Genomic DNA, 13032 nt, shown 5'->3' with positions numbered 1-13032 from the left:
TTTATCTATGGTTTTCAATTATTTTGAAAATTAATAATTGTTAAAAATTCTGTTCTTTTGTTGGTCTGGTGTATGTCGTATTGTAACTTGTCTGTCTCTTTCGTTTATAAGTTTTCGTGAGGATACTACAGTCAAACATTACTGGGGTCTTGTCATTGCTTGGAATGATCCATCGTAAGGACTTCTCAGATGCTAATTACAACGTTAACGCCCACAACTTTAGTCACAAGATCATCAACGGCGAATGGGAACTAATATGCTGACCACAAATAACCTCAAATGCTCAAGTGTCAAATCCGGCTGATAACTTTATTCCTTCGAGTTGTAGTGCCATGGAGGATTCTTTCATTTAAAGGTGTTAAAAACTGGCACCATATTCTTTTCTTAGTCCACTTATTTATATCGAGACTTAAGGGCCTTATGCAGAATCATTTTGACGTCTGACTAAAGCCTTACTACAGGGTTGACTAACGGATGGTTATCAAAATTGTATTCAGAGTCTCTGATTAGGACCTAGTATTGGACGAAGTTAATCATATGTGACTAATTAATCTAGAGCAGAGCCTAATCTTTTACCCACGATTTAGCATGCGACACAACATTTCGTATTTCATAATTCATGTATTTTCATTTTTACAGACTACGCATGTGCTTATCTACTTTTCCGTAGTTGCCACATATATTTTACTCACCGATGCATTGGGGTTCTATAAGTTAATCATACCTAAATCATCATTTTAGTTGTACTAAAAGTACTCTGAATACCAAAAAGTGCACCTTCCTTAGTAAAGAGTTAATATGCTAACTAACTAGTCTGTGACTAACCTTCGATTAACGAATTCTCTCTGAATACCGCCCATTATTTCTTTTCTTTGATATTAGGTGGAATTTGTTTTGGTTTATCGTCCTACAATTATTAACCGAGTCCAAGGGAGACGATGATGGTAAGATGATTGATATTGGGGATATGATGAAAGTGGGAGGAAACGGGAGAACCCTCAGAACACCTACGCACACTATGTTTGTCCACTACAAAAACCACTTGGCAGGAGATGGAATCGAAGGGATCCAAGCCCCAGATGTGAGCACTCTTTCACTGAGCTATGGCAAACCAAATGGAATTTTAAAGTTGTACTATACTTTTCGATCAAATCTATTTAAATGCCTTTTACTTTGAAACTAAATTTTCTTTTATAGAATATTAATAATGTATCAATTTTCCGTCACATTAAATTACATTAAATTTTTATATACAATAGCTACAAAATGGGCCAGAAGCAGTGGCGTATTTAGAGGGCTTCAGGGCTTAAGCCCCCCGAAATCTTACTTACTATAGTAAAGTATATGAAATATCTTGCAGAATTTTCATATTTTCAGGCAAAACCCCCCGAAACAAAATCGTAAATACGCCACTGGCCAGAAGTGAGCTTACACTAGAAGGTACGCTCTGTATAGTACATTTATATGTATTTGTTACAATCATGTTTGTTTAATACATTCATTTAACACTTTACTTACCTTTTCAAAACAATTTAATCTCGTAAGTGTTCAAATGGACCTCCTTTAACATTGCAACATGCTTCAAATCTCTCCAAAACACAATTACTAACATTGAGACACAAAACCTTAACTGCATTAATTTCAATAAATGCTTTTGAGATATATTCTTTTAATTTATTCACTGTAGGAGGAGTTCTCTCGTAAACATTGTTTTTTTTTTTTTTTTTTTTTTTTTACTATACTCTGGAAAATAAATCCATCGGTGTTAGGTCAGATGAACGTAGTAGCCCTTCTTCCGAACCATCGCTGTGGAAAGGCTTGGTTAAGGTAGTTCCTTACTTCCAGAGCATAATGGGCGGTAAGTTGTGGCACTACCACTTTTTTTTAAAAAAAATCTAGATTGACCACCCCCATCCACACTTCTAACAAAGAAAACCTTCGTTTCACAATACATCCATATTGTATTATCAGGTAGCTCAGTTGAGAAACAATGGTTACATGAGAATTGTCATCAGCCCAGTGTACATAGGTATGACTGTTCACGTGACCTGACAAATTGAAGTAGGCAGCATCTGACCAGATGATCTTATCCAGAAGAGTAATTCAAAGATCCCAACTTTGAGGTCATTTTTCTCATAACACTATGAACGGATATGTTTAAAAATAGTTTAATTGGATTCAGCTGTTCAAATTAGTCGGCACTTGTTGCTAATGACATGATCGTTAGTTCTTTTAAACGACAATTTTGTTCCATGTTCTTTTAAACGACAATTTTGTTCCATTATATCATGTACACTTTGAAAAGAGTTATTGCTAATGCTGTTAAGCTTTTCACTAATGCATTTTTAGCTTAATAAGCAATTCCTCTAAAATTAGAAAGCCTACTGTACCCATTGATTGACACTTTTCTGTTTTATCGAATGACCGATTTTTTATGATTCATTATCTTGTTCAGGATTTTTTTCTTCAGAATGTCAGATTACATGTTTTTCTTTGTGTGTGTGTGTGTTCTAAGGGGAAAACGAAGGTACTGTTATCTCTTCACTATAAAAGAAATATATTTTAAAAAGTCAAAAATTTCCCAGGCAAAAAGCTTCTTTTTTTAAAAAGCCTGTTTTCTCGAGCCCTTGCATCTCTACGCGTGGTAGTTGATATTCAAGAACTAATCTTATTTATTATTATTATTATTATTATTATTATTATTATTTGATTCGTGAAGTTCGATAATTTTAAGAGAATTTACGATATAAAATTTACGTATATTTCAAACTTAAACTAAACATCTACGTAAAAGTGAAATGTCTATTTGTCCTGTATACTTTATACATAGTGTAAACTTCTATATACCAGTAATAATCGTGGTATTTATAATGTAAAATATATTTCTTATGAAATCGGAGTACTCTATATGGCTTAATTGTGGCAGTGAGAAGTTAATTTGCTTCCAAAAAATTCGTAAGAAATTTGATTCGGCATTTTTACACTTTGTATCTGAAATAATTAAATATTGCATGCAATGGGGAGGTTGGATAACTAGTAAAGTAACAAAATTTCAATCTATCTCAAGTAATTATAAAATTAGAGCACAGTATACATACTATCAAACTCACCCACTTCAGTCATGAGTGCTGTAATTAAAATATTTACGGCAAGAGTAACATGCCTTAACATAGATGGTAGAAGAAAATAGGCCGTGTCCAAAAGTGCATAGTGCACACTTCGAGGATGCACACTCGAAGTCTACAAATGGAGTGCACACTAAATAGTGTACACTTCGTAAAATTAGCTTTTGATCAGCACTTGCTTACAGCGCCTCGTTGTGGTGGAATATGGAACATTGATGACAAAAGAAGGGAGAATTTCGCGTACTAGAAAAAATTAGCATGCTTTTTTTTCTTTAGATGAATGACTTTCCAGTTATATTAAAGATAAATAAACCGTACAGATTGACTATATGGGGTAACCATAAAATGATTTAAGAGTTTTTTTTCATGTATGCCAACAGCTTCAGCTTTGCCGTGCCTGCAAATATTTGTCATTTTGGGTATTTCACGCGCAGATTAACAAGAGCGGAGCATAAATGCTATACATATATAATATATGTGTGCGTTGTCTTATGTGCACAATAAACTCGTAACAGCATAAAAAACACTAAACTATTGGCGATATTCTACTTTATTAGGCATGCTTGCGGAGGGAATATTTAATAATCTCCCGAAAGAAGAGTAGCTCTGGTGATTAGGGCGCTGAAGACACTTTTGCGAATTAGTTTAGGAATTTTATTGCAACTGAAAGTAGGCAACGTGCAAGAGCGTTAGGACACCGAGGGGAGCGGTATTTACAATAATGTGGCACAAAACTACTTTGGGAGAGGGTTGATACTGAGTATAATTGCTTCCTGTACGGTAGATTTCACAACAATGACAGTATAATTGTTGTAGTTCTACTGTATTCTTTCAGTTCAGGCATACTGATTGAACTCTTTCTACCATATTGCGCTAATATTGAAGTTCCTTAGATGTTATTCTTTCACTGTGAATTTATTGATTTTACCTGGAAATCATCGAAATAGTGTCTCCGTATTCTTAATCTACAGCAAAAGTTAACACATAGAAGGATGACAAGGAAAGAAACGGTAAAGTTGAACAACATGAGGACCAAAATTACAGAAAAAAGCTATTATGTCGCTATGAAATACCAATTTATAAGGATAATGCATACTCAAGGCGAATAACCCTAATGAAAGTAGTATGGTAAAAATAACAAAAAAAAAAAAAGTGAGATTACTATCTTATAAGCCTGCTTGAATGGAGTTCTGTATATTTTATACACTTCAACATTTACGTGCATTTTACTACGCTTTCGGCGCCCTACATCTCTCTTGAAATATACTCTCCTACATGCTTCCCACTGCGAAAATGGTTATTCAGTAACGAAACAAATCCCCTCGTCCAAATATAAACGTAAAATAAACTACTAAAAATATAATAAGAATTTTATGAAAATTAAGAGACGGTTTTATGAAAAAATACAGTATGTAATGTAATGGCTCTCATTGTTCAACTATACGGAAGAAATTATTGTTCATAATCTTTTAATACTGGGTACAGTAATGGGATTATATGAATTAAGAGGAAGGCAAGTCTTTACTTTGGACATTTCTTTCAATGAATCGTTCAATGAACCGATTCGTAACGAAGACGGAAAAGAAAGTGCTCTGCGGGGTTCCAACCAGCCTTCACTCGCTAACACTCGCTCGTCAATATTATGTGAATTAAATATTATACTTTGGTACAAAAAGGAACCAACCTACCTACTACCTTATATACAGTATATGGGTGAAGAGGCAAGTTGTTAAAACCGGAACCAAGAGATCAAATCGCTAAATCGAAGAATAAAAAAAAATGAAATGGCCATAGTAAAGACTTACCAGGAGTAATTTGTGAAATCTTTGATAAATGTGGAGAAAGGAATTTTTGATCTGTATTTCACTTTTCGGTACCTGTCAAAAATACACAATGTATGGTAATTGGTATATTACAGTCTCTCTCAAGTGCAAGGAAATATGGTATCGTTGAAAGGTATTCGTTTAGAATCAAAACTATAAAATTAGGCTTATGTGTCTATGAATTAACATTTGCGGCTGCGGCTGTAGCTGTAGCTATAGAGAAATGAATAATCTATGTATACTATGCTAGAACTTAATATATTCATACACCATTAAAATTTGTCATTTACGTGCAAATAGCCGCATTACCGATAGTGCAACTATTTCAATTAAGCTACATAAACCATGTAATATTTAAGCACAAATGTCTTTATAGCATTATTAAAGAAACTATTTGTTTGTTTTCCCTATACTATTTTAAATTCTATTGCATACTCAAAGAACATAACGTAAATACATTTGTTATTTGCGTAATATTTTTATATTCGACTTGTAAAATCACTAACTTGTATGTTTATCAAGTAAATTATTATAAAATCAGTCCACAAATATATTTACTTAAACAAAAATATTAAGAATATGCCTATTAAAATTTTATTAGGTCATTCTACGAGAAATCGCCATATTAAGCACACAAGTATACTAACGTAGTGTACATCCTCGCACACTACGCACTATGCACTCGCACACTTGTGAACTTGGACCTTTTGACGCACATTAGGTGACGTCACTTCCGGAAATAAGCGTACTTCAAATGTGCACTTGTATCTTTTGGACACGGCATATACGTGCAGGTTTACAATATGTCCTCAAATTAAAAAGAATCAAATTCCTCTACTTGCTCTATATCCAAATTACTCCTTAGACTTCTGATAAAACCCTTCGGCACCACTTAGGTCATTTAAGCAGAAACTTGAGGCGGAGTCGTTTTCAGTGGGCGCAGCTTAAAAGACTTTTGAAAGTCCATTTACTTCGCTAATATTGCATAAAGGAATATATATATATATATATATATATATATATATATATATATATATATATATATATATATATATATATATATATTCAGCACATTGTTCCTTTAAATTAAGATTGTTCCTTTCTCATTTTCGGTTGAACTACTTTCGAATCATTAAAAATCAAGAAATACAATGCTATAAAAGTAAATCAATGAAATAATAGTATTAAAATCCAACTATGTACTTACTGACCACAATGCCGACTGTTCCAAATGAACATTTTCTCCGGCAGGACTCTAGAACATTTGTCCAAATACCAATTAAGTCGTAATAAATAAAGTGATCAACCTGGCTAATAACCCGCCTTTTCTAGCTATTGCTCGATTGGCATTACTATATGAATGGAACAGTGGCGGCTTATGTTAGCCTTGCAATGTTGCGTAACGACCAAAGTATTTTAAGAAAAAGATTGGTCTATTATTAGCAGTAGCAGTAAAGAGTAGGAAAACATTCTTTCTAATACTCCCATATACTTTAAATAACATTTTTTTTTACTTCTATAACTGAAAAATCCATTAATCCGTGTAAAAAAGTGGAAAACAATCCTTCACAAAGTCTCTAATTTATATTGCGTTGCAGCGAGCATACAACGACCAGATTTCTCTAGCGCGGCAATTGGAGCAAATGTTAAGTCTTGTTTCTTCTATCTCAGAAGTTAAAGGCTCTGGTCGTTCCAGTGCTCCTGCAACAACGCGGCACGGTTTCTAGTAAACGAGAAGGTTTTGCACGTTAAATAAGATTTCTGAATTTTATTTCACTACCATTTAACAAATAGAATTTATTTTTATGCATATTTTTAAATTATGGAACTATACTGAAACAAACCAATATAATGACATTTTTTTTAAAAAAAATGTGATTGCAGAATTAAAAAGTGAGAATGAAAATATGGAATAGAGTAGAAAACAAATGAATGTAAATGCGAATTTACAAGTTAATTCTTGGCTTATATTGATACTGAAGGGTTCCTGTATATATTTGTATTATGAAATAAATGTATTTTGTACTCTTGATAACTTTCCACATAAAACTGTATGATGGAAAACGCCACATTGAATTTGGGACTAGTTAGTAATGCTCATGGGCGCAGCCACTAGGGGGTCCACCGGATCCGGGCCTCCCAAAAATTTCGAAACACGACTAACATTTGTAGACTTTCTTAACGAACTATACTTGTTTAAAAGAGAAATGATTGTTCTTGGCTAAATATTTTATCTTACGCTCCATCAAGTACTCTTTCATTTCTTATAAAAATAATCGGTCTATCATTTATCCCAAAAAATATAGGTGACAATAATTAATTACTTATCGTCTTTTCGGGTGAAGAATAAGACAATTTTGATATTACATAGACGTATTGGACTTCCCTCAAATACTTTGAATCCCTCGCAGCAAACATTTCTGGGTATAGGACTGGAATTGCTGTTTATTTTGACGTTCTTTGACTTTTGACTTCTGTTACATGCTGATCCTACATCTGGCGGGTTTTAAAGTTTTCTTTCCAGAACGTGTCACATTGATAAGCATTGTTTCGCCTCATGTGGAAGTATATTCTGTTCGTTGTGCATTGCTTTCAACCAAGACGGATGATTTGGAATGTATTTTTTTCTTTTACGAACGTGTGTGGGTTGGTGTATATGTGACATTCGCGATTCGTATACCTCTTTTGCATCAGCTGTTTTTTTTTTTTTTGAATCAGCTGTTTTGGTTTTCAGTTATTGAATTTACTTGTATTATGTATACTCTAATTATGTAAAAAAGATACAAATTTTGAATGAATTCTATACCGCAACTTCTGTAAATAATATATATATATAAGCAATTTGCTCAGCCTTCCACTGAGGAAAAACTTGCAATTAAGGCTTAGACAAAACAAGCAAAGGGCAATTCAGAAGAGAGTTCGAAAAAATCCGTTTTAAATTCATAGGACATCTTATGGTAGCAATGTTGTTTTCACTAGATATATTTCCACAATTTGTTTTAAATTTTCCTAGATAAACTGTGAATAAAGTGTGTTCAATTTACAATTTTACATTAGCACAAACTGCTTTCAATCTACACTGCAAAGGAATTTGGATCACTGTTAGGAATTGGGTTTGCTAGAATGAATTGTTTGCAATAATCTAGAAAAAAATATTTAGTGAATCTACTAAGCTTCCGAAATTAATATTAACTATACCTAGGAGGTCAACAAAAGGAGAAACGGCGTTTTTCCACATCGAAAAGAATTGACACTTCCAAGAAATTGAATGTCCCAAGAAAGGTTATCATCATTGGTTATACTTTTCATCGAAAAAGACCTGATAATGGAAATATTAGAGTTCAACCAGTATGTATTAGAAAAATTTACTCTAATCAAAGAGAGGAGAATGGACTTTCCAATTAAATAAGATGACTAAGCGGATAAATTGTACTGCATTAATTTTTATTTTTTTTTTAATTAGAATTTTATTTAATTTAACATGTCACATAGCATTTGCATCTAAAATAATGCTGATTAGTCAATGAGTCCACTTTATATCTTCTGCTTCCGATCATTCGTACTACAACACCCGAAACCACAATCCACCGCTCATGTGGTTCGGATTCCACGTTAATCAGTAGGTCCACGTCTCATATAGCCTCGCTGCTGAAAGGGACGCTAAACTAAAATCAACTCAACTCACAATCCACCGGCCGCTGGAATGGAGTATTGAGCTTTGATAAAGTAACCTTTTTGGCTACTAATCCACCTTTATTTATATGTACAGAACAGCATTCTAGAAAGTTTTCATTTTCTCTGTTTCAGTTTTACAAATTTAATTATTTATTTAATTTCTAAAGTGATATGATATATTCAAAACACAATTTAATTCGGTACATAATTCGGAGTAAGAAACAAATAGGGTGGAAATATAGTCGGAGAGTATTTATTTTTCAACGTTTTGTTCTGAATGTGGTCATAGTTTTCAAAATAAGTAATTCATTTCTTAAAATAAAGGAAGAAGAAGATTGTTGAGCAGAAGTAGTGGAAGTGGTAAGATGGCGAGTGGTACAGCGAATACACTTCAGTCATTACTAGAAAATTTGCAGCTTGTTCGCGAGCAACTGCAAGGTAAATATTTCATTTCAACTTGTACTTTGTTTCAGTGCTTCTATTTGTATGTTGTCAATTGAAATTTTGTACTTTGTTTGCACTAAAATGCACTGTGGGAAAGTGTCACGAGGCCGGAGGAAATGAGCTGATGACAGATTGGTGATGTAACGTGGGAAATTAGATCATTGCTAAGCGTTTGAGTAACAAAAGTGACAAGGGAGATATGATAATTAGTTTTAATTAGCAATAATATTGCAAGAAGCAACTTCTACAAGCTTTATTAATACATTTCTAGATAATGTCTGGGCGAAATACAAACTTCATAAGAAGTGCGCATTTAGGGAATTATGTATTGAGGAAATTTTTGATATGGCGTTCTTATTTTCGTTATGATTTCATGGTTTTAATATTATTTACATGTATGCAGAATGTAAGTATTGGAACAGAAGGAATTCCTAAAAATAATTAATATGAATATGCAATTCTGAAGGGAAGTAGTAGTGTCATGGTATTCCTTACCAGTGAGTGGGAAGATATGAACTTTGTAGAACTTCCGTAATGAAATAAAAATAATTACCATAATTTGAATATTACATGGGATAAGAATGTGTAAGTATGGTATGTGTCACTGATGTATGCACAAGTAACGTGTTAGCGAATTCAGTTTCAAGTCCTGGGTGGGCGGGAAGTTTAGTTCTTCATTTTATAATTTTTGGGGCAAGTGTTTACTTTGGCCATTTCATTCATTTTTTTTTTTTTTTGATTCAATGATTTGATCTTTCGGTTTTGAGTAGCTAAAGCGTTTTTCACAGTCCTTTGCACCCTTCAAAAACAAACCGCGTAACTCGATGTTGTATCACTGCGCGCACGACTATTTACTGATTGGTGAAGAGGAAATTGTTTCGTCTGTTCCCGCAATATTTCTGCTGCAGCACGTGCATGTATTTCTGCCACTGCTATATGCATTACTCGTCTCACTCTCACATCATTGCCGCGATATGGGGCAAAATACCCAATCCTATATGGTCCCCCCTCCTGTAAGAGCAACTGAACATTATTATTTTTCTCCAAATTGTAATTACAGATAAAACTACAATGAATTATGTCAAATTATCAGCTGAACGATAAAGAGATGGCTCTGGTATATAAGAACAAACATACTTATCATTACAGGAGATTATTTGTTTTTCATCCATTACCTAAATCATTACCCACATCCATGAAAACAGATATTACTTTTCCGCCTTAAGTACAATTTCTTGATGTGCTTTCTTACATTGTATAGCATGAGAACATACAAATAGTACTTGTGTACTACAAAGTAAGTAAATAAATAATGTGTATATATACTATGAGAACATGAAAATTAGCTACTTAAAGTCATTTTCTTCAAATAAATTGAACAACGTTTATATCGTTTGATAAACTATTTGCTTTTCTTCTGCACTTACGGGTTTGCCTTGTTTATGTTTAACAGAATAACTCGGAGCAGCAAGTAACCTGCTGGCTTTCTTGGGCGACATCTTTAAATTCTAGCGTGCACTTCGCGTGTTTTGTCATTTGTTATAACAGTTTTCTCTTACAAATTCGATTTGGGTTCAAGATTTCGATCCCATATAGATACACACTTTGAGTCGGATCCTAAATATTCTTACTATGCCTTAACAATACATCAATTACCATAATATATTGCATTTGTTGTGTACTATTTGCTTATGGAAGAACCAACTGTTAATAGTCTCATTTTCAGTGTTGGTAACTTATAAATATTTTTCAGTTTTTCACAAGAATCTTTATCAAACAGTTGTGTCACTTCATGAAAATGGGCTAAGAAAAAGAAAAAAAGAAACCAAGTGTACTCGCTGTTCTTATTGAAGATATTGAAGGCATTTCAGGTCATAGTTTGACCTTTCATAAATAGATGAGAAAATAGTCAATTAAAACAAGAAAAAAGAGAGTGAGGGAGGATAGAAAGAAGTTAAAGAGGATAAAAAGTGTTTTACTGATACTTTACGAAGTAATATAGGGATAGTTTTTCAGTTATAATTCATATATCGCCTTTCTAAAATGCGATCAGATTAAATAACCATTTAAGGGATGCAATAACTGAATATTTGGTGCCAAAATTGACAAAATGTACAAAGAAACTGAAGAACCCGGAGGAAACCCACGCACACGGTGTTTGTCCACCACAAGATTCACTTGGCGCGAGCTGGGATCGAACCAGGGACCCCATGCACCAGAGGTGAACGCTCGACCGCTCGACCCCAGTCCCCCGAGTTTGCTCGACCTACGGCCTCGCATTTCTCATCAAACGCCCTTTGCATCAACAGTGAATTTTGTGAACTTGCTCTTCATATTTCCTGAATCTGCCCACTCGGGGGCATCGCCCCCCACACACTGTCTTTGCTCGGCCTACGGCCTCGCATCTCGTGAACTCACAATTCTATCAGTTCTTTTCCTATTTCAACTATTTAAAGATAAAATTTTGTATCCCAAGAAAACGCCCATTTAAATAACAAGGAAATTTCTTCATTACCCTTTAGACCCCTAAAAATATTAAAAATATTCACTTTTGGCTATTTTCCTGTCGGTTAGTCCTGGAATGCTATAATCATGCGAAATTTCATCATTCTAATTATGCCGGAAGGGCCTAAACATTTTGGGGTGTAGAAGACGTTCCATATAAATAACATGGGAAAGATTTTTCAGTTCCCCATAAAACCACTTTACGGTTGGAAATTTTTATTTCTGATGTTTCACTTAGGTAACGCCTACGAAAACGTACAAGCGTACCGAATTTGAAGATTTTATTCCAATTCTAAGTACCTAAAACATGAGATTATAAGTCCAAAAAAGGCCCATTTAAATAACATGGGGAATTTTTTCATCTCCTTTTTAGACGACCTAAAAATTAAAAATATTCACTTTTGGTAATTTTTCTGTCGGTTAGTCCCGGAAAGCTACCATCATGACAAATTTAATCATTGTAGCCCTACAAGAAGTGCTCAATAATTTATGTCAGCTCATGTAGTTTTATATATAGTTAGGATACTTCAGAATGTCTTAAATGAAATTAAATATCTTCCAGCATAAAATAAATAGTATTATTGTTGATGTATTCAGTTCCGATGCTTTGTGCGTTCAATTGGGGGAATTTCCCGAAACTTCTTTCGGGACGTTTTTTTTCTCCTCCCTCGAAAATGCAGCTCCCTTTACTGTACATCGAAACTTCCACTAGTAAGAAAGTTCGAATTCAGCACTTGAAATAGTAAGCGGTACGTAGTTCGGAACTCTAAGCATCGAGTTTCTTAAATTTAACGAATTTTTACGCTTTTGTTGGTGTTGATTCTACAGAATGCTTATTTGAAGAGTACCTACAAATAACTGCACTAAACTGTAGTTGTTCGAAAAGTAAATTTTACTGAAGAATACTTGTGTTACAATCAAAGGTAAAAAATAATACTAATAGTTTTACTGATGCACTACATGTTTACTGGTAGTACCGGCAACTATGGTTTTAAACGCGTCAAACGTATGAGGGACAAAGTCCCTCGGCGTCGCCGAGTTGGCGAGCACACTATTCACGGGAAGTATTTTCTAAAATATAAAACTGCATTTTTTTCCCTTCAAATTGGCTATAAGCATAATCCATACATTAATTTGTTACTTAATTATCTCAAGCTAAGGTAAGGTTTTTTTTATTCATTCAGTGCGTTCAGAACTTTATAAAGGTCTTATGCTGAATGTTGTATACCTTAACGGGAAAGCATTCAATTCGCCCAAGGAAAGTCCAAAATCTGATAAAAATCACTTTCAATGTGATCACCTTGGTTGTATCAATAATATATTAACAAAAAGCTCAAAAACTCATGTTTGTTTTGAGGTGTTTATTTTTTTTCAGGTGGGTCCAACCCGAAAAAGCCCGCGGGCTGGGCCCACTTGGGCAAACCCTGGTCATATTTAATCTTTGTTTTATTTTCAATAGT

The 13032-nt window shown here is 33.9% G+C and overlaps 1 protein-coding gene across 1 annotated transcript in view; it reads left to right on the top strand.

The window, feature by feature from the left end:
• The first annotated feature begins 8919 nt into the window (after positions 1 to 8919).
• The window catches only part of LOC145671553 (cyclin-D1-binding protein 1 homolog), a 47162-nt gene continuing 43049 nt past the window's right edge, over positions 8920 to 13032 (top strand). The window contains exon 1 of the mRNA XM_081740742.1: positions 8920 to 9061. Within this exon, the coding sequence (XP_081596868.1) occupies positions 8989 to 9061 (73 nt within the window). The 5' untranslated portion in view covers positions 8920 to 8988. The remainder of the gene's footprint in view (positions 9062 to 13032) is intronic.

The sequence above is a fragment of the Thermobia domestica genome, chromosome 2, assembly GCF_964235325.1.
Source record: "Thermobia domestica chromosome 2, izTheDome1.hap1.1, whole genome shotgun sequence".
NCBI classification, from domain to species: Eukaryota; Metazoa; Arthropoda; class Insecta; order Zygentoma; family Lepismatidae; genus Thermobia; species Thermobia domestica.
Note: the sequence above shows the minus strand (reverse complement) of the source record. Positions and strands in the feature narration are given on the sequence as shown.